The 24,849-nt window shown below is 42.3% G+C and overlaps 3 protein-coding genes across 5 annotated transcripts in view; all 3 read right to left on the bottom strand.

Moving 5' to 3' along the window:
- TM9SF4 (transmembrane 9 superfamily member 4) overlaps positions 1-24,849 on the bottom strand; it is a 318,186-nt gene that overhangs the window by 144,583 nt on the left and 148,754 nt on the right. The gene's annotated exons all lie outside the window — the stretch shown is intronic.
- Positions 1-24,849, bottom strand: part of POFUT1 (protein O-fucosyltransferase 1) — a 142,906-nt gene that overhangs the window by 24,282 nt on the left and 93,775 nt on the right. The window lies entirely within an intron of this gene.
- On the bottom strand, positions 2,225-24,428 carry ASXL1 (ASXL transcriptional regulator 1). Of its 3 annotated transcripts, XM_075276836.1 has the most exons (12): positions 24,216-24,428; positions 18,945-19,027; positions 15,062-15,170; positions 13,974-14,085; positions 12,835-12,902; positions 12,150-12,243; positions 8,651-8,788; positions 6,988-7,148; positions 6,519-6,615; positions 6,218-6,323; positions 4,978-5,479; positions 2,225-4,607 (listed from the first exon to the last, which is right to left on the bottom strand). In XM_075276836.1, exons 1-12 carry the CDS (start codon positions 24,270-24,272, stop codon positions 2,868-2,870), a joined length of 3,267 nt encoding a protein of 1,088 aa, XP_075132937.1. In that variant the 5' UTR covers positions 24,273-24,428; the 3' UTR covers positions 2,225-2,867. The 3 variants fall into 3 exon arrangements, with proteins under 3 accessions (XP_075132937.1, XP_075132935.1, XP_075132936.1); XM_075276834.1 differs by lacking the exons at positions 18,945-19,027; positions 24,216-24,428 and having other exon boundaries at positions 12,835-12,899; positions 15,062-15,166; XM_075276835.1 differs by lacking the exons at positions 18,945-19,027; positions 24,216-24,428 and having other exon boundaries at positions 2,225-4,601; positions 15,062-15,166.

The raw sequence follows: 24,849 nt of genomic DNA on the forward strand, positions 1-24,849 counted from the left end.
TTTACTAGACTTTTGCTTGTATTACATCCTGCTCCTTTCTACCTGCTGATACTGCTAGGGCGCCTAGATCTGTCATGCCAAAACATACTCTGCTCCCTACAACCCCCTTGTTGAAGACAGAAGCACAAGAGCAGTCACTTTTGCAGTCAGGTCAATTAGAGACATGGAACAGCCACATTGGGTCCCAATTCACAAAAGTATTACTCATGGAGAAGCGCAGAAAATAAACCACACGCAGCCTATACAGAATATACATTTATATTATAGGCCAGAAATGTGTACACCATAATAAGTACAGGGATAAAACACTGGAATGCAGAAGCTGAATCTTCGCCTGTATATACAACCTTTTCTTGTGTCAAATAACGCTTCCTGCTTCCAGAGATACTGTCCATGCATTACAAAAGATGGACGACCCAGTTAACCCACCCACCCCACCCCACCCCCTGAACACTGACCATAGCCCTGCCATGCAGCCCATCCCATAGACAAGGCAGGTAAAGCCCCACCCCCCGTACGCTCACCTCCCCTGAATGAACGTGCGAGGCTAGAAGGGGCAGTAATGTACAAATGGTCAAAACACAATGGGCACCAATACTGTAAACACCCAGTCATTGCAACCACTAGTCACGGTTTAAAGGGGCAGTACACCTGCTACTCACTATACAAGTCAAAGCTTGGAACATTTTAAACAATCTCATCCAGAATTATTATAGTTTCAACTTCCTATAATAATTTACTACAATTTTGATTAGATGTGTTTAAAGTCCATATGCTCTGCTATACTGCACTGTGGGCGGTGTAACATTCACTAAAACCTCTGCTGTTTATCCGTAAGCGCTCAGGTTACAGAATGTTACATCTTACTATTGCCCCTCACATTAAAGCTTAAAGAGGTTTTCCCATCTGAAATAGAGCTGTGGGGTTTGGCATCGGCCAATCAGATAACTGAAGAAACAGCGGTTAGGGTAACCCTTGTAGGCTCTTCACGTAATACCAAGCACCATCTATTGCACCTAAACATTGGGACTCGTTAGGACTAAATGGCCTGTGAAAAAGCAGCTACTCCGAACATGCGATCTGTGGAAATAGGTCATTAATATTTCATTCTCAGAAGACTCATATCTACGTATGGTGAAAGCTTCTGCCATTCTTAAATATACTTCACATTTCAATTCTTCAACAACTAAGATCTATACTTGCTGTCAGGTGTTCATACTCAGTGTAAACAACGTTCTAGATCACCAAGTTGCCCCCAAAAAAAGCCTCAAATCTGAAGGCTTATTATAGTATCCACTGTAGACAACTGTATCAGTGCAGGCATGTCTGACGCGTAGTTCACATCTGCGCTTGACTAAGTTTCCGCATTTTTAAACCGAAAGGGTGGAGAAAAGTCCTGCAAGCAAGCAGGACTTTCTCTACGCATTTTTGAGGCAGAAACCTAGTGGACAGCATTACAGTCTATGGAGTCTGCGGGTTGTCACAGGTAACCGCTTTTAAAGTGGATTGGAGTTCCATTCTTAGGTCCCCAAGCAGATCCGAAGAACATTAACTCAGACACAGGTTTGGACCTGGCTTTAGTCTGAAATCCAAGCTGTCCAGCTTGTATCCAGAAGACTTGTTCCACCAGCTGTAAGTAGTATTACAACCATACAGGTTTCTCCTATTCACCCAGATATCAAGTAGGACGCTCCCACTTTTAGACATTAAGGGCGGGTTCACACCAGCAACCCGTGTCTGCTTTAGGCAATTGTGCTGGGTTTCCATCTTCTGCCCCAAGAAACTGGACAGGGAACAGAAACCTGGCGGTCAGTCTTCCAAACCCATTCACTTGATTGGTTTTGCAAAGTGATCGCTCGTGAACGTTTTGTGTCTGTCCGTGGCGAAACCTTTTTTTTCTTTTTTAACCGGACACAAAGTTCTGCACGTCTGACTTTGTGCCCGGTTAAAAAAAACGTGGTTTCGCCACGGACAGACACAAAACGCTCACAGGCTGTCAGGGTGCATTCAGACTACGTAACGCCGGGCGTGTATGAGAGCCGTACACGCCGGCATTACGGCAGACTGCCGAACACTTCCCATTCACTTCAATGGGAGCGCTCGTAAACGCCGCTGTTACGAGCGCTCCCATTGAAGTGAATGGGAAGTGTTCGGCAGTCTGCCGTAATGCCGGCGTGTACGGCTCTCATACACGCCCGGCGTTACGTAGTCTGAATGCACCCTCACTTTGCAAATCTATTCAGGTGAATTGGTATGAAAACTGACTGCCAGGTTTCTGTTCCCTGGCAGTTTCTCAGGCAGAAGATGGAAACCAGCAAGACTGCCTAAAGTGGGCACGGGCACAGGTGTGAACCCACCCTAACCAGAGATCTTGAAGAAAAAAAAATTGATACAACATATATAGAAAGAAAAAAAACAGTATGCAGTGAGTTATTTACAGAAAATTACTTTAAACTGGACTTTGTGGGGACTGGGTGTTGACAGCACTACCACCAAAATGGGTAGAAAACAACAGACAGACAGGTGACCTCACAGCGCCCCCTCATGGCCATTACTACCCCCTTAATAGGATCTAAATCACAATAAGAGCTGAGGAATTATCAGCAGGTTTTTCAATTTCTAACAAAAAGAAGCATAATACAATATTAACATCTTGGAGTTCTGGATATTAGGAAAAATACAACACTAAAAATCAGGGGTCACCAACCTGCTCTTCTTCCCAGGGCAGGGGTGAAACTCTAACCTTCAGCATGGCTGCAAACCAGCAGGACATACTGAGAATTGTAGTTCCACCACTTTGTGAGAAGAGACGCTCTTTGGTGATAATCTTGCTATACTATACGACAGACCTCAGAGCCATCAGTTTATTATCTTATGACAAGGCACGAAACACACAGTTTGGCAGGTCCTATGCAGTCGATGTGACAGAAGGCCCCGCACCCCTCACACATGGTCATGGCTTTGAAGCTGCACGAACATCTCAGTGACACTTGCTCTTCCCCACCTTCGCTGTGTTCAGAAAAAACTTCCACAGACAATGAGGCACTGCCTGTAACTGCATAATCCCCAGGCAATGCCGAAAGACGAACCCCTGCAGAGTAATGGTAAGAAGCGACATCCTGTGACAGCATCTCCAGGAAGGCGTCCTTCACTTTGTGAGGAGGAGACATTGCCAGATCTACAGGCAACTGGACACTAACTCCATCCTCCTTGGGAAACTGGATGAAGGGCATATCCAATAATAAGGGGTCTTTACCAACCAATCCGGCAGCGTTATTGAGCCACTGTTTATGATCTCCATAGCTGTCCTGGCAACCCTGGGGTGTCTCCTTAAAGGGACCAGGTTTAAATGATGGCTCAGTGGTGGCACCAGGGCTGCCACGCTTTCCTTTCTCCAGATTTGCAGGTGACAAACCAGACAGCGAAGACAACCTTACCTGTCCATCACTAGTACCAGTTGAAAAACTGCCAACACTGGCTAGAGACTCCGGAAACTCATCCTCCTGACAAAATGTGTTTGTTGTGCAAGGGATGGCACTGAACTGTAAAGAGGCCTCCAGATTTCCTTTAAAGCCATTTGTGGAGTCAGCTATGGGCATTAGCTCATTACCATCCTCAGCAGCAGGCAACTGTTGGGTCACCATTGTCTCCTGTAAAGTCCCTGACTGTATAGCACCATGAGTTGAGTCAGACTCATTTGGCTCCTGTGAGTTGTTGACAACGTTATATGTTCCTTGGCCATGATGACAAAGGTTACTACATGGGTCACCAGCAGATTCCACAATGGTGTTGGACGTTGATGGGTCATTGACATGCACTGGCAACTGTCCTGTGGGTAAGGTTTTCGCCATTTCCAAGGAGTGCGGCTGCACTAGAGAAGATGTTGGGAGTCCAGAATGTTCAGAGCTATCCTCTGCATCTGGTTTCTGTTCAGAAGAATCCTTTTCACTCAAACATGACGTGACCTGCTTGATCCGGTTTTGAAATGTGTTGGAGACATCACCCAAAACACATGTTGTAGCCTCAAAAGCTTGACCCATGGTACCATCTATGGAGGATACCATCATCCTCTCATCACTGCACTGGCCTACACACATATTCTCCTCCTCTACATCTGCCATAGGAACTTCAGTATCGCCCCCCTGGGAGCTGTCTTCTGGGGTACACACCTTATCAAGGTGTAGTTCTTTGGTAAGAGAGTCTGTCATGTTCTGATCATTGCTGGCGTCAGCCATAGCACTCGACACCCAACTGATTTTCACCCGCAGGACTTCTGGTTTCTCAGGTGTCACAGTAACGTCCGGCAGTAATTGTGTTCTGCAGCTATTTGTTGATTTCTCTCTATGTCTTCTCTTTCCATTTCTTCTGCTGGAGCCTCTGGACCGGCTTCTTCTTTTGCTAGGGCGGTGGTAGTGGTGACCACCGTCGCCTCTTCGACCTTCGCCACTGGAGGTTTGGGAGTGATAGTCACTGGTCTGACTGTCAGTAGGCGAGCAGGGAGAAGGCCAGCCCCCAGAGGAATCAGAGTTTGGGATGATCCGGGGGCAGATCTGGTAAGCTGGCAAACCTTTAACCACCCAGGGAGGTTTGATCCGAGAAAGCTGTATCTGAGGAAAAGGGAGACCGCGAGAGAAATTTATAATTACTACATTGCCTTTTCATTAAAAACTAGTATAAATATACTGTAAAACTGAAAATGGTAGTATAAGTATATAACAGCTGATACTAGGCAATACCAAGAGACAAACGTCACAAGCATCTAGTATAGAATTGTATATCTACAGCTTATGCAATCACTGTCAATATCGCTATATACAATAAGATGTATAACTTTAGCTGTAAATATACAACTATGGCAGAAGACGCCAATATTAAACAGCATGGTCCAGATCACTATATACAACAAGATGCTTTTGTTATACAAGCTGCACATACACAATAATATCCTAGAAAATAAAAGAACAATGTGTCTCATACCCGGATTGGTGGGACTTTTGGTTCTTCTTTGGTGGGCTGTGGCTTTTCGGAGTGAACACTTTGAATTGTGTTACGAAAGGACTGACGCTGTTCCATCCGTGGCTTCTTCTCGAGGGAGGGGCTGGAGGTCTCTGGTTCTGTGGTCTTCCTTTTCTGCTCAGAGATGGTGTCAGGGTGAAGCTCAGGCACTCTCTCAGAGGTGGATGGGAGGCTCAGCTCATCTCCTGGGGACAACCTGCTCTTCACAGATAAAGCATCAGACTCTTTCTCTCTTGGCAGGGAAGGTGAGGTGCTGACTTTGACTTCCGCAGCTGCTGGGAGGTTATGTTTGACCTTCTCAGTGTTTCTATAGAGACTCCTCCGAGTTCTGATGTGAACCTCAGGAACCGGCTCTCGTTTCTGAGTATGTTCTGGACTTGTTCTTGGTCTCTCTTGCGGTGGGCAAGTTGTCTCATAAGACTTCTCTTCCATATCAGATCCCAGCTCCTCAGAATATCCAAGCCTAGGAAATATAACAAGGCACCACATCAATTTAATAGTGGGTGAGGCTGTGACAATATATTTTATTCAGTAGCACAGACAGGGGGTGAAGCTGTGACAACCTTATTTCACAGGAGCAGTCACAATTCTTGCTATAACTAATTAGTTGCAACAAGGGTGCAATATCACTGCCATAACCTACTAAAATTATACTACACTGACATCTGTGGAGGAGTCTACATGTGGAGCCTCTGGCGCAGAGCCCGGAAGAGATCCTGGATGAAAAAGTCCTGGTTTCTTAAGGAGAAAGAGCCAGTTCACACGGAGTTTAGAGGCGCGCATTCTAGCACGTATACACGTGTCAGAATGTGAGCGCTCAAAACAGATCCCATTCATTTCAATGGGTCGTTACGGGCGTATAACGCGTGCAATTTTGTGGCCACAAAATTACACATAATTGCACATAATAACACAATAATACACTGTAAGGACCCATTGAAATGAATGGGATCTGTTTTGGGCGCTCACATTCTGACACGTGTATACGTGCCAGAATGTGCGCCCGTAAACTCTGTGTGAACTGGCCCAAAAAGTCCTCTGTCAAAAGACAGATGGTTTTATTGTTCTTCTGGTCCTGCAATGGCCCAGAAGAATGACTACCTCGATGCGAGGAAGATATGAACGAGAATCTGGTCTACAAGGGATAGCAGTACAGTCCAAACTATACCATGTCAGCAGAATTAAATAGCAAGCTCCTTACTTTTGCCCATAGAAGTCTTCAAAGAACTTCTCTTTCCAGTCCTCCACTTTCTTCTCCTTTCCCATCTCCTGCCTCATCCGCAGCTGAGCCTCAGGAGTGAATTCACCTGCAGAAGATGCAACAGTTATTTAAAAGGATGTCAGTCAGCACCAAAATGGTTGTAAACCTAATTAACTTGTAGAAGTGGAAACGACAGCCTAAGTGGCCTAGAACAGGATTAGGACTAGAATTTACTGCTGACAGACTGTTTCCATTTAGAGCCTTGCAAAGGAAAGTCAGATCTGTTATTGCAGTTTCCTACCTTCTGAAAGTCTCTCTCGCCATCTCTGGCATGCATGAGCAAAAAACTCATTATTGAGAGCACTTCCGCTCATCCGCAACTGTCCATCTGGGCTAACCTAAAAAACGGAGGGTAATGTGGTTAAAAGGCTGCCCACTAGAATCTTTCATTCTACAATGATTTATCTTTGGTTTTCAGATGTAGAGTTCTGCAAACTGTCACTGAATGGATAATTCTTGACTATATCCAAAAGCTCAAAACTTGCAGACATATACTTGTACTAGTTGAGTGTTTGCAGCATGTATTTGATCAGAACAGGTTTTCAGCTGCTGGATGTGAACAAGAATTTTTCCAGTTATGGAAAGGAAGAAGAGATCTTGAAAACTAAGAGAATATTACAATGTTGTAGAGCTGTTTATTAGATTGCCAACAAATGCATTTACTTTCACCCCATTACTGCTCCTGTCTTATGATCTGCCGTGAGACATACCTGTCTGTCAACATCTGGGAGAAGTAGTAGAAGTTGCTGTTGGAGATGTGCTGGGAAAGCATTAAATGTCCGCACATTTATCAGGGCGCGAAGATTAGTGTTCACCAGAATGGAGCCTGGAGTCTCAAAATCAATCTCCTCCTCCTTTTTCTTCACTTGTCCTGTGAAAAGAAACTACCAAGTTTTAATGGTTTTGCAATATTCACATTTTAAAAATTTTCCTATTTTCAAGATATGTGCTTCTTATCTGTGAATAGAAAAATAAAAAATATTTATAGACCAAATACTTCTGAAGCTGGGTTCACACGGGGATTGTTGGTCAGGATTTTGACGCGGAATCCATGTCAAAATCCGGCTCAAAAAACCACCTCCCATTGAGTTCAATGGGTTCCTTTTCCCGCTGAAAAAAAAAAAAAAAGACATGCCCTTTCTTCATGCCGATTCCACAGCGCAACACTCTCCCTCCTAACTAGGCCCATTCATTTGAGCCTAATCCGGAGCGGAATGCCGCAACTGGATGCCGATGCACTGTATGCACTGCATCGGTATCCAGTCGTGATTAGCGGTTTTCTGGACGAATTCTGATGCAGCCCCAGAGTCAAAATCCAGTCCAAAAATCCCCGTGTGAACCCAGCCTTACAGCTGATGACCCATGCATCCAGTGTAGACAATCCTTCCGCTCTAAACTTCCAGAGTTTGAGCGCAACTTAAGGTGGGAATGATAAATATATCTCGTATATACTCGAGTATAAGCCAAGACCCCTATAAGTATAAGTATAAGCCAAGACCCCTAATTTTACCCCAGAAGACTGGGAAAACTTATTGACTCGAGTATAAGCCTAGGGGGGGAAATGCAGCAGCTACTGGAAAATTTCAAAAATGAAAATGGCCGGAATTTTTGGGTGCAGTAGTTGCTGGGTGCTGGGGAAGGGGAGGGGGTGTTTTGGTTGTCTGTCTGCCCCTTCCCTGAGCTTGAGGACTGGGTTTTTTTCCCCCCTACTTGGAACTCAGCCTGACTGAATATAGGGTATCTGCAGTGCTCCTATTAACCCCTTCCCGACAGAACAGGAGCACTGTAGATACCCTATATTCAGTAGACCGGACACTGTCAGACACAGGGATACCTAATGCGTATGTGTTTCACAGTAATTTTCTACTTATATATGTATTCAAGGAAAGGAGGGATTTAGAACTTTTATTTACTTTTTTTTTTTATTATATACTTTTTTAAAGCTTTTCTTTTATGGGAGATTCTATACATTACTATTGCGGCTGGTCATAGCAAACAATCCCTGTCTCCCGATGATGCTCTGAGACCAATATGGCAAGGTGCACGTAACCTTGCTTTTTACATGTCAGTTGCAATTAAAATTCAAATTGATGGCGTGTCCTTTTGATGCCTCGGTCAATGTGAGAAAATGGATAACCCCTCTAAGGCAACTGTTCATATGTTTACCTCACAGAAGGTGGTTTACACAAGGTACAACAAGCCCTCAGCCGCGAGTAATATTAGGCATTTATTGGATTTTAGCTTTCGAGTAACATTAACATAAGCAAAAATCTGGAAACTGGTGAAGAACAAATTTATTTATTTATTTTTTTAAAAACTGCTGAACTTTTCATACCACAGCTAACACAAATTGGAAGACAGCAGCGGACCAACCTGGAGCAGAGATATTCTTTATGCTTCTAAGATGATGGCTGGAGTTGCCACTTAAAGTTGGTCTTCTGTGAAAAGACAGGCTGCTTCTCAAACTCACGTTACTGGAGGATTCACTTTCAACACGACGAATGGACAAACCTGGAGCCACAATGGTATGGTCAATTTTGTATTTATTTATTTTTTTAAATAAACATAGTACTCCAGCAATTACACTGTATTGTGAAGGTCAGTAATATCTTTGTCAGAATCTCTGATCCAGGTCTCAACTGAAGGTCAAACCTTCCTCTGTCTCCATGCAACTAAACCGGAAGTGTGGAACAGACACTTTTGCCAATTGTCAAGTCTCTATGAGCAGAGCCCTCATTATTATAAAAGACTTATTATTCTTATGGTTACTGTTGCTAATTTCCTTAGCCATGCCAGTGACATACATCACCCATATCTTACAATGTCAATTGGGACAACCTTTTCCTAAGCAATGCCACAGAGTTCAAACCTGGTGAATAAATGCAAGGCTCACACTGACATTCAAATGTAAGAAGTGTTCCACATTTTAGATATAAAGCTCTTCTGAGTTCAGGAATACTGCTGTAAACTCCTATGAGCTTGTGTGCAGAAGGTAGACTAGGTTTACATGTTTAAGCTAGTGGCTGGCTAGGGTTTTACAGGTTGGATACAGGCTGTCATAGCCATCTCAATAGTGTGACAGAATCTAGCATGACAAGATCATGTACTGGACATCTACCGCAGCCTCTGGGATAGTCTAGTATCAAGTCACATCTATTCTGAAGAGTGTAGGTGCTTTATAAACCCCTGTGGCCATGCATCTGTGCAGGAGGACTAACACACTGTAGCCAGTGACTTAGTCATGACTAAGCATTTACATTATTTAGCATTGTCCCCCTATGCAGGCTACATCTACTCAGCTCCAGCATGAAAGTCTGTTTTCACATATATATATATATATATATATATATATATATATATATATATATATATATATATATATATATATATATATATATATATATATACACACACACCGTACATACTCAAGTATAAGCCGACTTTTTCAGCACATTTTTCATGCTGAAAAAGCTCTCCTCGGCTTATACACGAGTCAGGGTCCACGGAGCACAGAAAACTGGGAGGACCTGGAAGGGAGAGCTACTGCTCTGTGATTGGCTTGTCATGAGGTCACGTGACTGTGATGTCATCAAACGTCCTGTAGCCACTGGTATGTAACATCTGCAGATGAGGTTGAGTCTAAATCCTAGTGGCTTCACCCACACTAGAGTCCGATCACATGGTCATGACGTCATCAGAGGTCCTTTAGCACACTAGGATTTAGCATCTACCCTGCAGATGAGTGGCCAGGATTCATTGTGTCTTATGGAAGATGTCTGTTGTATGGAGGAGAGGAAGCTACAGTAACGTGACACACACAGGGACCTTCCTTTAGTTACTCTGCCTATTAATGTCAGGCATTTGGGGTTATTAATTTACCGTATTTTTCGGACTATAAGACGCACTTTTTTCCCCACAAATCTGGGGGAAAATGAGGGTGCGTCTTATAGTCCGAATGTGGACTTACAGACCCGGCAATAGAACAGCGGATGCCGGGAAGGGGGTTTTTGACGCTGGCACAGGTGCCGGGGTCTAAAACCCCCTTCCCGGCATCCGCCGTTCTATTGCCGGGTCTGTAAGAATAATGGCGGCCGCTCTGCTGCAGAGCCGGGTCTCCGCTATACGCGGAGGCCCAAAGCTAATGCCCGCAATTAGAATGCATTCTAATTGTGGGCATTAAAACTTAACCCCTCCTTCCACCCCAAAGTGTAGAATACACCCCAGGCCGGTCCCTACCGCCCCCATACCTTTAAAGTTGCAGGGCGGCTCCTGCGCGGCGAGGTCGCAGGAGCCGACCTGTTCTGTGACAGCCGGGAGCCAACTGAAGGCCTGGCCTGTCACTCCTATATTATTATTGCGGTTGGTCTATGACCAGCCGTAATAGTAATGTAGAGAATCTCCCATAGACGGCAATACAACCGCCTATGAGACTTACAATCAAATGATTGCAGGTTCAAGCCACCTAGGGGGAAGCGGCAATAATATAGAGAGGAAAAAAAAGGCTTTAAAAAAAATAAAACTTCTAAATCACCTCCTTTCCCTAGAATGCATATAAGAGTAGAAAGTTACTGTGAAACACATACACATTAGGAATCCCTGTGTCCGGTCTACTGATATTTTTCAAACCGTGTTTTTTTTCCACCGTTTTGCCTCTGATTTAAATAAAAGGTGATCTAAGCAATAGACACTCCCCAAAATGGTATAAGTAAAAAGTACATCTGGCCCCGCAAAAAAAAAAAACACTCTATGGATCTCCGTACAGCTGCAGGGTCACCTGTCAGTGTGGCCTTGCAGCTGTTGCAAAACTACAACTTCCATATATTAAATATTTTACCATTTTTTTGCTTCAAAATATTTTCCTCCTTTAAAACCTAGGTGCGTCTTATAGTCCAAAAAATACGGTAGTTTCAGTAACTCCATGTGCCTCACATTAAGAACAGTTAACCCCATCATGTCCCTCATATTAACCCGTGTGCCCCATATACTGTATGCAGTAAAACCAAAGCCCGTAAGAACGTCACAGAAATGCAGTATTTCTACAATGTCCACAATAGGAAAATCACCTGCACCCGTGAAGACCCCAGAGGGGGCTTAGGTTCATCAGTTGCAGCTCTTACCCGGACACCAGCCTAACTAGGTGGTGACCAGTGACATGAAAATTGAGTAAAATGCGGGATGATTGTAGAGCACTACTGTCAAGCAATAAGCCAAATGCATGTAAAATAAAATGTGTCTTTATTGTATCCAATTGACATGAATTTTTTTTTTTTTTTACTGTCAATTGGAATCAGTAAAGACACGCTTTATTTTATTTTTGCATACATTTGGCTTTTTCCTTGATCATAGCGCTCTACCATTATCCTGGGTTTTACTCAATTTTCATGTTTTTTTTTTTTTTATAATTACATTCGATTCTGATTTTTTTTTCTAACTTCCCAGTACATGTAAAGATTAAAAGGGATCATTACAAAGTAAAAATTTGTACAACATACATTAAGCCCTCATATGACTTTGTGAATTGAGGAGGAGAGGAAGAAAGAAAAAGAAAAGGAAAAAGCATTGAGTCAAAAATAAAAAAAGTGTTAAGAATCTACCAAGTCAATTCTTGCTACCTTAGCCTGACATGCCCCAGCACTAATGCATATGTCAAGAAGATAACTGTGAGAGTTACCAATGTAGCCTTATAGACATATTTATTGTGTACATCATCAGACCTCCCAGCATACAGACCAAACAAAAAAGTCACAAAATAACGTGAATCAAACCTAACATTGTCAGATTCTTTCTGCCCACAATCCGCCAATAGGGGGTTCAATACCTACCGACTAACACACGACCTATTGCGTGTATGTCATTAGCAACAAATTCTTACCTGAAGTAGATGGTAGATGAGCCCCATTCACTTTGAGAGGTGTAAGGACAACTCGAGGCAACAGCACACCACTTCTTCTCTTTTGCTTATTCATCTACAATACAAAGATCATGTAAGTAATGCACTCAACCATTTAAAGGGAGCGTCACCATGGTAAAGCTAGACAAGTCGGGCTCAATTAAATTAAAAAAATTGTGTCTTCATCGCAGAGATATTAATTTATTTCAGAATATACAAATGAGCAATCTGGAGCAGAGGGCAACTCCATTGCTCCAAACTGTAATGCTCAAAACTGCTATAATATGCCCTTCCCCCCTTTCCTTCTTTAAGTGACAGTGCTAAGCTCCCTGACCATGTCACTTAAAGGGAGTGGGGAGGAAGGCAAACGTGGAGTATAGCTGTTTGCCCACAGAGATCCAGATTGCTCAATTGCATAGTCCAAAATAAGTGAATATATCTCTGCAACAGAGGCAAGAATTTTCATGGGGAAAAGTAGTTACATTCACGTAAGCCTGATCTGTGTTGATAGTTATTATGCTTCACCCTGGTGACTGGTTCCCTTTAAGGAAATTCAGAGCTTCATATAGCACTTTCAGGAGCTGAAAAGTGCAACCTTGCCTGAAAATTCCTAGACAACAGCATTTTGTGACAATGTACAATTAGTTACTAGAACAATATAACTGACCTGAACTAAGGATCTGGTTTCCCTGACGTTTGACTCTCGTGAGCAGGACGCAGTGCCAGATGTTTCTGCTGCAGAGAAAAATAAAGCAGTTCAATCATAAAAAATAGAAACGTCAATTGATTAGTTTTCAATTCTAAGAGAAGCTTGCAGTGTATAAAAACAAAAAAAGCCTTCAGATTGCACTGTATTTTGTATGCGACAGGATCCCTTTAAGAGGCTAGACATATAAAGTGTATTTAAATATCAATTTTAAGTAAACATTTGTTTATACATTTGCACAGACACAAGACCCTAGACTTTGCTATAGAAACCAGAAAAAAAACTGCATTTCCTTAGACTACAGTGTGTATACTAAAGGCATAACCAATGCCTACAACTGGGACAGCCATTATGACACCAGTCAGGAAAAGCACTTGCCTCCTGTCCACTGTCTTCTAAGCCCTCAAATGTTACAACAGCAATAGCAGGGAACAGTAATCATCCATGCTGTGTCAATTCTTTGTGGGAGAACTAAAAGTGATATCAACCTGTGTAGGACATTCCACAGCATTACTGTTGGCGGGGGTTTGCACCTACAGCTCATAATAATACATGGAATCCAATATTGCGGCATTACACTGTGTAGGAAGCTTAGTGCTCCACACAGTATACAGCCCTATTAGTGACTCATCATACAATGTAGAGGCACATATATGACATTATACCATGTGGAGGCCACTAGTGGGGCTATTTGTGTATGTGTGACTTAACTGTTAGATAATCTTCTATCTTCCCTAGCATACCAGTTAGTGACAATGACTCCTCTACTCTATTTGTCTATCAGGGAAGGATAAAGCATGAAATATTTTTCCTAATTTTATTATATCTGGGGTGTGTCTTCTAGTCAGAGGTGTCTTATAGTTGGAAAAATTTGGTAAATACTGCACATGTTCATCTTGGACAATCAATGAATGGACCTTTACTAGAAAGCAGTTGAGTACCTCTGAACTTGAATATGCACAAAATGAATATATTATGGAGAAGTGATATCAATTTTCTTCTCATACATGGGCAAAACCCAGTGCCACTTGGGAGATCCATGCTGTGAAAAGGACGAACGCACCATGGTGCTCTCTATCAACTGCTATCATTGGCCTCACCTGCAGGCATTGAGCCAGCCTCCGTCCACTGGCTTCCCTCCTCATCTGCGGTGTCTTCTGTGTCTCCATCATCAGGCAGCGATACCACACGAGACCATTGCACTGCATTCTTCTACCAGAGAGAAGACATACGTAAAAGGCTGCACAAACCACAGATACAATGAGAGAATTACAGCACGAGCAGCTCGATGTATGACGAGGGGAGAAAACCTGTTACTTATATGCTAAGCTGCTCCATCAACAACTCTACCGAAACTTATCTGCGGAAACAGATCTTTCTATATCACACTACACTTATGCTTACAAGTAGCTTTCTTACCTTATTTAACCATGACTAAACTCAGATCACAATCTTCATAGAGACAAAGAGCTCCAAATGCCCATAATCAATTTAAATAGAATGAGTCTCATGTAATTCTTTCTAAGAACCACCGGGTGGCAGAGGAATCTCACTGCACGTATATTTACACATCTAATGGACTCATAAACACAGCTACACTTTAAGGTCCTGAGCGCCTCCTAGTGGTGTTTGGTGGCAGAATTTTAAAAAGTATATCTGAATAGTATATGGGCAGTCATTGAAAAGATATCAAATGAAATTAATAAGAATTTTGGATCTAAAAAAGAAAAAGATGCCAAGAAACCACATGCAGCATAAAATCAGTGTGGTTGCAGGCCACTACATTGCTCGGTAAGTCCAACAGATGTATTGGAAATGGATTTTTAGTGCAGAACTGAATAATAAACAATTGAAGGGGTATTCCAGGACTATGTAACTGATGGGGTTTTCACAGATCAGCTGATTGAACAGGTCAGAGAGCTTATGGAAGTGCTGTGGCCTCTTGAATGAATGCTAAGCAGAATGGCATACATTGCCTAAGGACTCAGCTTGGTATTTGCGCTTAGCCCCGTACATTTGAAAGGGACTGAGCTTCTGCAGCATAGTGTGGTCATCAGTACAGAAATGGAAACTTTAACAGGCCAGAAACTATTCCATAATTGCCTAGTAACCCAGAATATCTAATAACCTGGCTGGATCAGGCCATGTGACTGTTAAATACACTCACATCCTTAGTGAGCTAACTAACCTTCATAGTGAAAAGACTGATGCGGCCAGGGAGTTTGTAGAACATGGCTTCACGTGTCCTGGAGTTGGAATGTAACATGGCGTTTAGACAAGCCAAAGGGGAAGATCCGCTGCAAATGAAGAAAAATCAGACATTAGAAATGTGGGGTTTTTTTTAGTTTTACTTAAAGTATAAAGGGAGTCTACCACCTAAATAAAAGATCACTTCTAAACCAGTTATAAGGAATGCCAGGAATACAGTGGACAACTTTTTGTGTGAAAGTGCAGTCTTTCTGCAGAGAAAAATCACCTCTTAATTCATATGCAAATCACCTATGTGGGGCACCCATGACAAAGCACCCGTTTGCAAATGTGGTCGCCCCCAAGCTTAATAAAGCAAAGATTTGAGAAGTTACAAAAAAATGAGAAAGTAATACAATCACCAATGTGCTGGGATGGCTTCAAATGATTTACAACAAAAAATGAGCACCAAAATAATGAATAAAATATATGATTTATTAATACATAAATTAATACATAAATAGACAATAAACGAGTAGAAAGACCACATGGAATAACAAGCACTCCCCTCATATAGAAATGAGCAGAGATGACAATTTTATAGATAGATAGATAGATTATAGAGAGGATATGTACCAATGATTTGCTTTTTATATGCAAGTTATCATTCATACATATCCTATATGTGGATGTGCACTGTGCTATTTATGGTATATATACCTACGTTACCTACACATTTCTATATGAGAGGAGTGCTTATATTTTTATGTGTTCTTATATCATCGATATTTATATATTTTAAGCCATGTATTAATAAATCATATTTTATTCATTACGTTGGTGCTAGTTTTGTTGTATTTCAATGATTTGATAAGTGTCAATATGCTGCAACCACAGATGTCCTGTAGACTGCCATGTGGCTTGCAAAAGTATACACACCCCTTGAATTTTTTGCACATTTTATCACCATACAACCACAAACTTAAAATGTATTTTATTGAGAGTTAAAGTGATAGAACAACAAAGTAGCAGACAATTGTGAAGTGGAACAAAAACGATAAATGGTTTTCAAAATTTTAAACAAATAAAAATTAAGAGTGACGTGCAAAAGAATTCAGCCCCCTGTACTCTGATACCCCTAAATAAAATCCAGCACACACAATTGCCTTTAGAAGTCACTGAATGAGTTAATAGAACATGGGAAGAATATGCAAATCTATCTCCCAAAATGTAAACAGGGAGACAGTGCCTCTGTTATGCTGCCCTCTATAGCAAGCAACCCTGAACAACATGCCCGACTTCCCAGAAGCCTTTGCTGCATGATGCGAGGTTATAACCAAATCAGTTTCTCAGCTACGGACGGCACCGTGTTTACATCTTGGGAGACAGATTTGCATATTCTTCCCATGTTCCTTTGCAGTGGAGCAACTATGGCTATAAGTCTCCACACACCTGAGAAGGTGGTCTCTCCCTAAGGATAGACGTTATCCCCACAATCTGAGTTAATAGAGTCCAAACTGTGTAATTTAGTCTCAGTATAAACACATCTGTTCTGTGAAGGCCTCAGTGGTTTGTTAGAGCACACTAGTGAACAAACAGCATCATGAAGACCAAGGAACTACCAGACAGGTCAGAGAGAAAGTTGTGGAGCATTTAAAGCAGGGTTAGGTTATAAAAGCATATCCCAAACTTTGAGCATCCCAAGGAGCACTTTTGAATCCATTATCCAAAAATAGAAAAAGTATGCTACAACTGCAAACCTACGAAGAAATGACTGTCCACCTAAACTGACAGATTGAGCAAGGAGTGCACTGGTCAGAAGAGCTAGACTGTCAAGGAACGCCCTTCTTATAATGGGAATAGATCGGTGCCACAATTAACGGCACTGATATCTCCAGCCTAGGGGCACATAACGGGAAAGCGTACTGTCTACTTTCTAGCGGTACATAAAACTGCATATGCGTGAGGACATGAAAGGTCCTATAAGTTTGTGGTTGTAAGATGACAAAGTGTGAAAAAGTTGCAGAGGGTTTCCCCAATCCCTCCAAATTCAACACTTTCTGGCAGCCTTGGGTGGCGTTTCAGGAATTGTCTGAGTTTTCCCTCTTTCTTCTCCTGAACTGGAAGTACTCTCCTATTCTCTTTCCTCCAAGAAGGTTGTTGGTCGCTTTACCCTCCCCCGATGCGTTCCCTTTCCCTTCGCCTCCCCCACATGCATCTTCCTGGTTTCTGTTCCCTTTGGGTGTTTCTCTTGTCTGTCTAATACCTATCTGAAGTTGCTAGCTTTATGGTTCCATATACCCAAGCCCTCACACTCTTGCTAATGTATTGTGCCTTGAAACGCTAAGCAGGTTCTCCCCTGTCCTTCTGCATATCGGCGAGGCCTCCATGCATTCTGTTTGTTTATGTTTCTGGGTTGTTTTTTTTCTTTTCCCTTTTTATATTGTATTTGCAAACCCTTTAATAAACATTGATTGTTAAATGTGAATAAGTTGAAGGGCTATGAATACTTCTGCAAGCCATTGTATGTGCGCATGTACTCCGCAGCAAAAATGCACTTTCATATAAAGGTACGTTCAGTATGCCACTAACAGCTCATAAGAGAATACAAGTGATTTAGAAGTGATTTTGGTGATAGCAGACTCTAATCATTCTAACATGAGAAGTTTATTATTTTACTTTAAATAGAAATTTTCAATTTTACTTTAACTTCCAATCTGTTGCCATTTCTAAGATTCCTGATTGCTGTTAGAGACTTAAAACACCAAGTGTATGAAAACTCGTACAGATCTAATACTTGTAATCCAGCCTCTGCAAAATCTCAGTACAATTCACTCTCCTGTCCCGACAGTTTGTTATAATGTATCAGTACTGGCAAGTTTATCAGTCTAATGCACAGGCTGTTTAGGTCAGAGGAATGTCCAGACTAGAAATAACTGCGACAAACCCTCAGCAATAAGTAATATTATGCGTAGTAATTAAAGGGGTATTCCCATGAATATAATCATATCTATATTTGTAGCTAATTAAAAGTTACACATTTTTACAAATATAAGTAGTTACTAATTCTGCATTGTTTTAAAGATTTTCTGTAACTTTCTTAGTGGTGACGTCATCTGTTGAGTTGATCGGTTGCCAATGGATACGACCACCAATGCAGAAACTTTCTATGGTCTGGGACTTGACAAAACCCCAGCCATGATTTTCTTATTGTAGCTGTTTTATCAGGCAGGGACACTTCAAGTATCAGAAGATATCCCGGCCACGATAACGAAATCATTGCTGATTTTATGATCTTAAAAAGGTCCTGCATTCATGATCGTATCCTCTGGCAACCGATCAAGACCACAAGATATTTAGAGAAAATCTTTAAAACTCTTCAAAATATTACTTATATTTGCAAAAACATTTAACTTTTAATTATCTACAAACTTAAAAATTGTTATGTACATGGGAACACTCTTAAGTAGTAATATGTGCAGAAATTATACAATAAGAACTATATTGAATACACAATTCCTACATTACTGTCCCCCCTTCTATGCCACAGTCTTACCTTCTGTAGATTCCATGGACACAGACGAGAGATAATAAAACAGGGGGGAAAAAAAAGTGACAGTTACTGAAGTTATAGTTGATCATCTAAAGATTAATAAACACAAGACACAGCAGAAAGCAACTAAAGTACGGTACCTTATTAAAACTATGTAAGACCCCAAAAGACATTGTACCCACTCTACACCACAATATTTCCATAGTAAAGCTAGAAACAGACAAGTCTATCAAGTTCAAGCATCACATGTAGTCATGCAAGAATCAATGCTATTTTGCTGTAGAAAGGCATCAGAGTCTACAGCCTCGCGTTCTTGTGCCATGTAACTTACTTTGTCTCCTTTAGGCCCTCAGCCTCAATCACATTCAGGATTTGCTTAGGGGTCATCGGGGCATCAGAGTAATTCTCTAAGACCTGCAAGAGAAGGAATATCAATTAGCATTCTAATCCACATAAGAGATTTTATGGACACTCCAAAACATAATGAGCAGAATTTATTAAATCATCTACACCAGTCTTCTGGTGCAGGCAGGCAGAGATATGGCACATAGCCCTTTTCTGCACTGCATTATTGATTCACTTTTTAACTAAGACAGAGGGCACCAAGGCAGACTGGATATGCTTCAGCCATTCACAACTGGGGTACTATGGAAATCCACAAGAGTCGCCGCAACACTCTAGTGGGAAGATGGCTGCCTCTCATGATTCAACAATATCGGCATCCTGAGGATGTTGATATAGTTGAACACAATGGGTGAACAAGCAGCTTTCTGCTTCCTACTCCACCATTCAGGCATCTACTAGTGATGGCTGCAGTTCAGACCTACTGCATCAAGTTAAAGAAAAAAGGAAGAGAGAGCAGGAGAGAGCTGCATGGAAACAAGGATGGGCAGGGGCCACCAGAAAGCCTTAGGGCTAGTTCACACGGGGACATGAAGGAGGATTTTGACAGCGGAATCCATGTCATAATCCTCCTCCATACAATGTTAGTCTATGTAGACCGCTAGCTTTTTTTTTTTTCTACTAGCAGAGAAAAAGAAGCGACATGACCTTTCCGTTTTCTGCCTGAAGAAAGCAATATAAGTGAATGGAAAGCAAAAACTGCGTGGTTCTTTCCGCGCGGTTTTTTGCAAAAATAAGTGACGCTTTTTTTTCAAAAAAAAAACGCGACGCAGTTTTTTCAGCCCATTCAATTTACAGGAGGGGAAGACAGCCTGGCTTTTTTTAAAGCCGTTTTTACAACAACAACAAAAAAAAGGTCCAAAAAAAGCTTCCTAATTAGGAAGCTTTTTTTCCAGTGCCAAAATAAGCCCCACGTTATGTACGTGTGAACTAACCCTTATACTGCATGGGCATCAGTAAGAGAGCATGGTGATGTGCTGGGTGGGAAGCATACGATAGTACAGTTTTTATGGTGCAGTTCTGATGTGGCTTTCTAATATTAGAAATAAAAAAATGTTACACGTTTTGGCTGTATTCAAACACCACATCAAAACTGTGCTTTTTGCCTTTTCGTAAAATATATTTGGTAGGAGCTCTTCGAAAAAAAATTTTTTTCCAGGGGTGCCACTAGTTTGAAAGGCTTGGGAGCACTGGCCTAGTGGATCTCATACTTTGCCTCCTCAGAATCAGAAATATATTTGTGAAACACCCCCCCCCCCCCCCCACACACACACACACACACACACACACACACACACACACTATCGATCCAGAATTTATTTATTTTTTTTAAGGAACACTGTAAGGAAAAACGAGCCTGAAAAGGAATCTGTATAACATTATATCAAAGTTGAACAACTAGGGAACACTGCACACATCAAATGCCCCAAGCGACAGTCAGGAAGCTTGTTGTGTAGCTACTGAGGGAAAAAAAATATTAACTGTCTGCACTGTGGCTCATATCACAAAATGTCTTTTTATAGCATCACCCACACATTACTGGAAATGGAGAGAGAATACAGGACCCCCCACGCTTCATCAAGATGAGTAACTGTAGACAGCCGAGAATCAGAGATCAGAATCACTAAGCCAGTCAAGAAGACCAGTTTAGTGTAAAAAACTAAGCTTCAATATCCGGCTTCTGTCTAATGAAAGACTCCAGTTGCAGTCCTGCCAACTCCCCTATGATTTACACTGCATCTCTTCTCCAATAACACACAGCTAAGATTAGTGACTTTAGCTTCACTGCACTGTCAAATGGAGTGTGAAGAAGTTGCAATCTATTTACAATCTAGTCAGACGCTTAGTCTGTATGATTTGTAAGGTAGCCAGCCTATGATGTGATAGACATTAGCAACCTTACATAACAGTGACCACAGGCTGATGACATTCTATATACACACAATCGCAGTGCTAAAGTGCAGCTGATGCAGGAATCAGTTTTCATATCACTGTATTAGTAATTTCATTCTTTGTTCTTTACCAACACAGCTATAAATGCACACTAGTCAAAACCAGTGGTGTCCCAACAGTTGACCCCAATATCATATTTAGGGCTTTATGGCTTTTACTACAGCTCCAAATATTAGGTGACTTACTTATCCTATACTAGTCCTACATTGCCTCCTGTATTATGCCCTGTTCATATATGCTTTTGTATTCCGTCCGGGGAGAGTCCGCATGTAGAGGCCCCCCCCCCCCCTTCCCTGAATGGAATACCAACACAATTGCAAGCGCTGTGCTGTAAAAGCACACGGACCCCATAGACTATAATGGGGTCCGTGTGCTTGCCACGCACTGCCTGCACAAACCCCATTATAGTCTATGGGGTCTGTGTGCACAGCACTTTCAACTGCGTTTGAATTCCGTTCAGGGGGAGGGGGGTCTCCATGCAGACTCTCCCCAGACGGAATACAAAAGCATATGTGAACCAACCCAACTCAAGAACTTTATTAATTTTGCTGGGTGGAGCCACTGGGATAAGCGAACACACCAGTTTTTGGGTGGGCCAGGGACCTTGGCGGACCATATTTAGTACAACTTATGCCAGAAACACAATGTATAGGTGAAATCTATGTTGGTCCCTGGCTGGTATAGATCTCAAACCTGACACATGGTACAGTAGAATTATTAAAATGCAGGACAATTTCAATACTGACACAGCTCACATCAGTGCATGAATTAAAGTGTAACTAAACTTTCAGCCAACTTCTGACTTTCAGGCAGTACTTGTGTCATTAACAAATATAATATATGTTATTAAGTTTTAGATGCTTTCTGTGAAATCCTGCATCTTTTCCCTTGCTTTCATATAACACCAAGGTTGCAGTGCTATCTATATTATATCCACTGGTTCTCACAGTCGAGATTAGGATATTTATGCTGTTTATGTTATAAAGCTGCACATAAATATCCTAAGTGTAAAATGAAAGAAGAAAATCTCCAGTATCATATGACATTGAAAGCAAGTTAGTACATTTTATGAAGTCCAACAGAGGGCAGAATAGCTTAGCTAGGGAGACAGGGAAAGGGGGTGTAACGCAATAGAGAGGAGGGGGTGAGCAGTAAGGGCTAGTTCACAAGGGGACATGGAAGAGGATTTTGACAGCGGAATCCACGTCATAATCCTCCTCCATACAATATTAGTCTATGGAGACTGCTAGTTTTTTTTTTTTCTGCTAGCAGAGAAATAGAAGCGACATGACCTTTCTTCAGGCGTTTTCCGCCTGAATGGGAAGCGTTTTTTTTTTTTTTTTTTTTGCAAACACCCCCCCCCCGTTCTCTTAAAGGATGGGAATATCGCCTGGAAGCGTTTTTTCCAGTGTCTAAATAAGCCACACGTTATTTACGTGTGAATTAAGCCTAACAGTAACAGGGAGGAAGTGTGGACACATATATAAACAGAGAACCCCTTCGATAAATTCCCTGCCCCCAACCCCTCCCCCCCAAGTGACTGTGTAGCACTTGCTCTGGTGTTTTGCTATCTGACAAGGGTCATCTTTAGGGTCCATTCACACAAAGAAAAATAGTGAGGAATTTTCCACACGGAGAATTCCACACCATTTTGCTCCATGTGAATGCACCCTTAGACTAGGTACATGTGGCAGAAAATTCGGCTTTGCTCTGCCGATTAGGCTTAGATGAATGGGCTAAATTGGCAGGGACTCCTGGGTCTCGGAATCCATGGCAAAAATTGAAGTGGGCACTAATCCCCCCCACCCCCATACACTGCTGCCAAAGTAACAGGAGGCAGTTTCAGAACGGAATCTGTTCTAGAATCTGCCCCCATCCGAGTGGACCCAAAGTATGGAAACCCGAATGCTATTATGAACCTAGAATAAGTTTGCAAGGGTATATATAACACACGCACATATTTTTTGCTGGTTTAAGAGTGTATCACCCAGATGTATATAGCCAACGGTCAGTCCGGAAATAGAGTGTAACCAAAATTACAAACAATTTTATTTTCTGATTTTAAATTTATATTCTGAAATCCTATATTTTTCACATGCTTCTCTATTGAGAACAGTACCCTGCTTTTCACTGCTTGTATGGGTAACCCAGAGAATATAAGGGAAGGGTCATTCCAATCAGATGTATCATGGGCATATCTGGTGTCGTATGAAAGGGGACATTCTCACCTTTCACATGACACTAAGGCTGCAGTTTTATCTGCACTATTTCCAAAGAGAAATTCAGTCAGATAAGGAAAAACTGCAATACATACAAATATCCCAATCCCGACTGCAATTTCAACCAGTTATAAAATATCACACATACCATTACACACCAAGCAGCACAAATCCCTGCGGGCTCTTGTTGTAATACTGACATGCTGTACACCTAAAGGATTGCGGTAACCAAGCAATGGCTACATATGCAATGCCAGAACATAACAGCTCGCAAGCACCAAGGCCAGCTATAGGCTGCAGATAACACGTGTATAGCATGTATAGATTTACAGGTAAACGGACAGAACCAGAGTAACAGAAGTGATGGATCTGACCAGCGAGTAGGGTTTGGATTCTTATAGCATCACCATTTATGATATTCTTGGACAATCCTAAAAAGTTCCCCTAAAATTCACAGATGTTCTGACTCTGTGTGCAGTGTGACCTGGCGAGGTGGACAAGGAGGATACATTGTATTGTATACATTGTACACATGGATGTCTTACTGATAACACAATGTGAGCCACCATATCTAATACATTCACTGATTAACCCTCCCCCACAAAAACCTGCAGCCCCTCCCCATAATAAGCCTCTTCACATCTGCCCCTTGTCTGTCCTGTAATCCTTACCATGTTCCCAAGTGAACCCACTCATCTTTCCCTTTCACACTAGAAACCATTTCAAGTCTCCCCACCCCCCTCCACCCACAATAACCATCCTCATAACCCCAAGTGTCCCTTCATACCCTCCTTACTTTCCCCTATAACTCTTAGGTTCCCCTCATCGTCCACTCACATTAAACTCTTATTTCTACCTCAGCAGCTTCAATACCCCCCATGCCCCTCCCCCTCATCTCCCCCTCCCCCGTCCCGCCAGCCCTTCTTCACAATAACAACCCCCATAACCTTTCCATCTTTCTATATAATACCCTCCTCACATCCTCATCTCCCCCAGATCACGGTTCCCGCCCCCGCCCCTCTCGGTACCATCTTGGCGGCCTCGGCCCACGTGCGTTCCCTGCGGCGCTTCTGTTTATCTCTCATGTTGTCTGGTCACCGGGCGGGTCTGCGGGGTTTTCTGGGGGGAGCTCAGTATCCGCAGAGTTTGCTCGGTAAAGGGATGACGGGAGTTGTAGTCCGCTCCAGCCCGGGCTGCTTCTACACACCGGAACCACACTCCCCACAATGCACTACGACTACCACTTCCGCCCCGCCTCGGAAAGACACGTGAACACGACCGAAGTTGCGCATTGGACGAAGCTTAAACACACTTCTCGCGAGACTGAAAACACCCACCTTGACGTAACCACTGAACTGCGCATTGAAAGGCGGAGCAGAGAGTCACATGACTAAGGGGGTGGGACTGAAAGAAACCGTGCCATGCCCATCTCATTGCATTATACGTGGTTTTATTTAGCGATTCTGCAATGGCTTATGATGCGTTTTCTGGCAAAGCATATAATGAGTGCTGACATCCAGCATGTATAGAAAAACACTCCGTACCCTGGTGACAACTATATACATCTGGTTAGGTGATAACTGTATACATCTGAACAGGGGCAGACTTAAAACGGTTTAAAGGGAGTCTATCAATCATTTTAAATAAGCATCCCTTTGTAAG

The sequence above is a fragment of the Leptodactylus fuscus genome, chromosome 6, assembly GCF_031893055.1.
Source record: "Leptodactylus fuscus isolate aLepFus1 chromosome 6, aLepFus1.hap2, whole genome shotgun sequence".
Taxonomy (NCBI): domain Eukaryota; kingdom Metazoa; phylum Chordata; class Amphibia; order Anura; family Leptodactylidae; genus Leptodactylus; species Leptodactylus fuscus.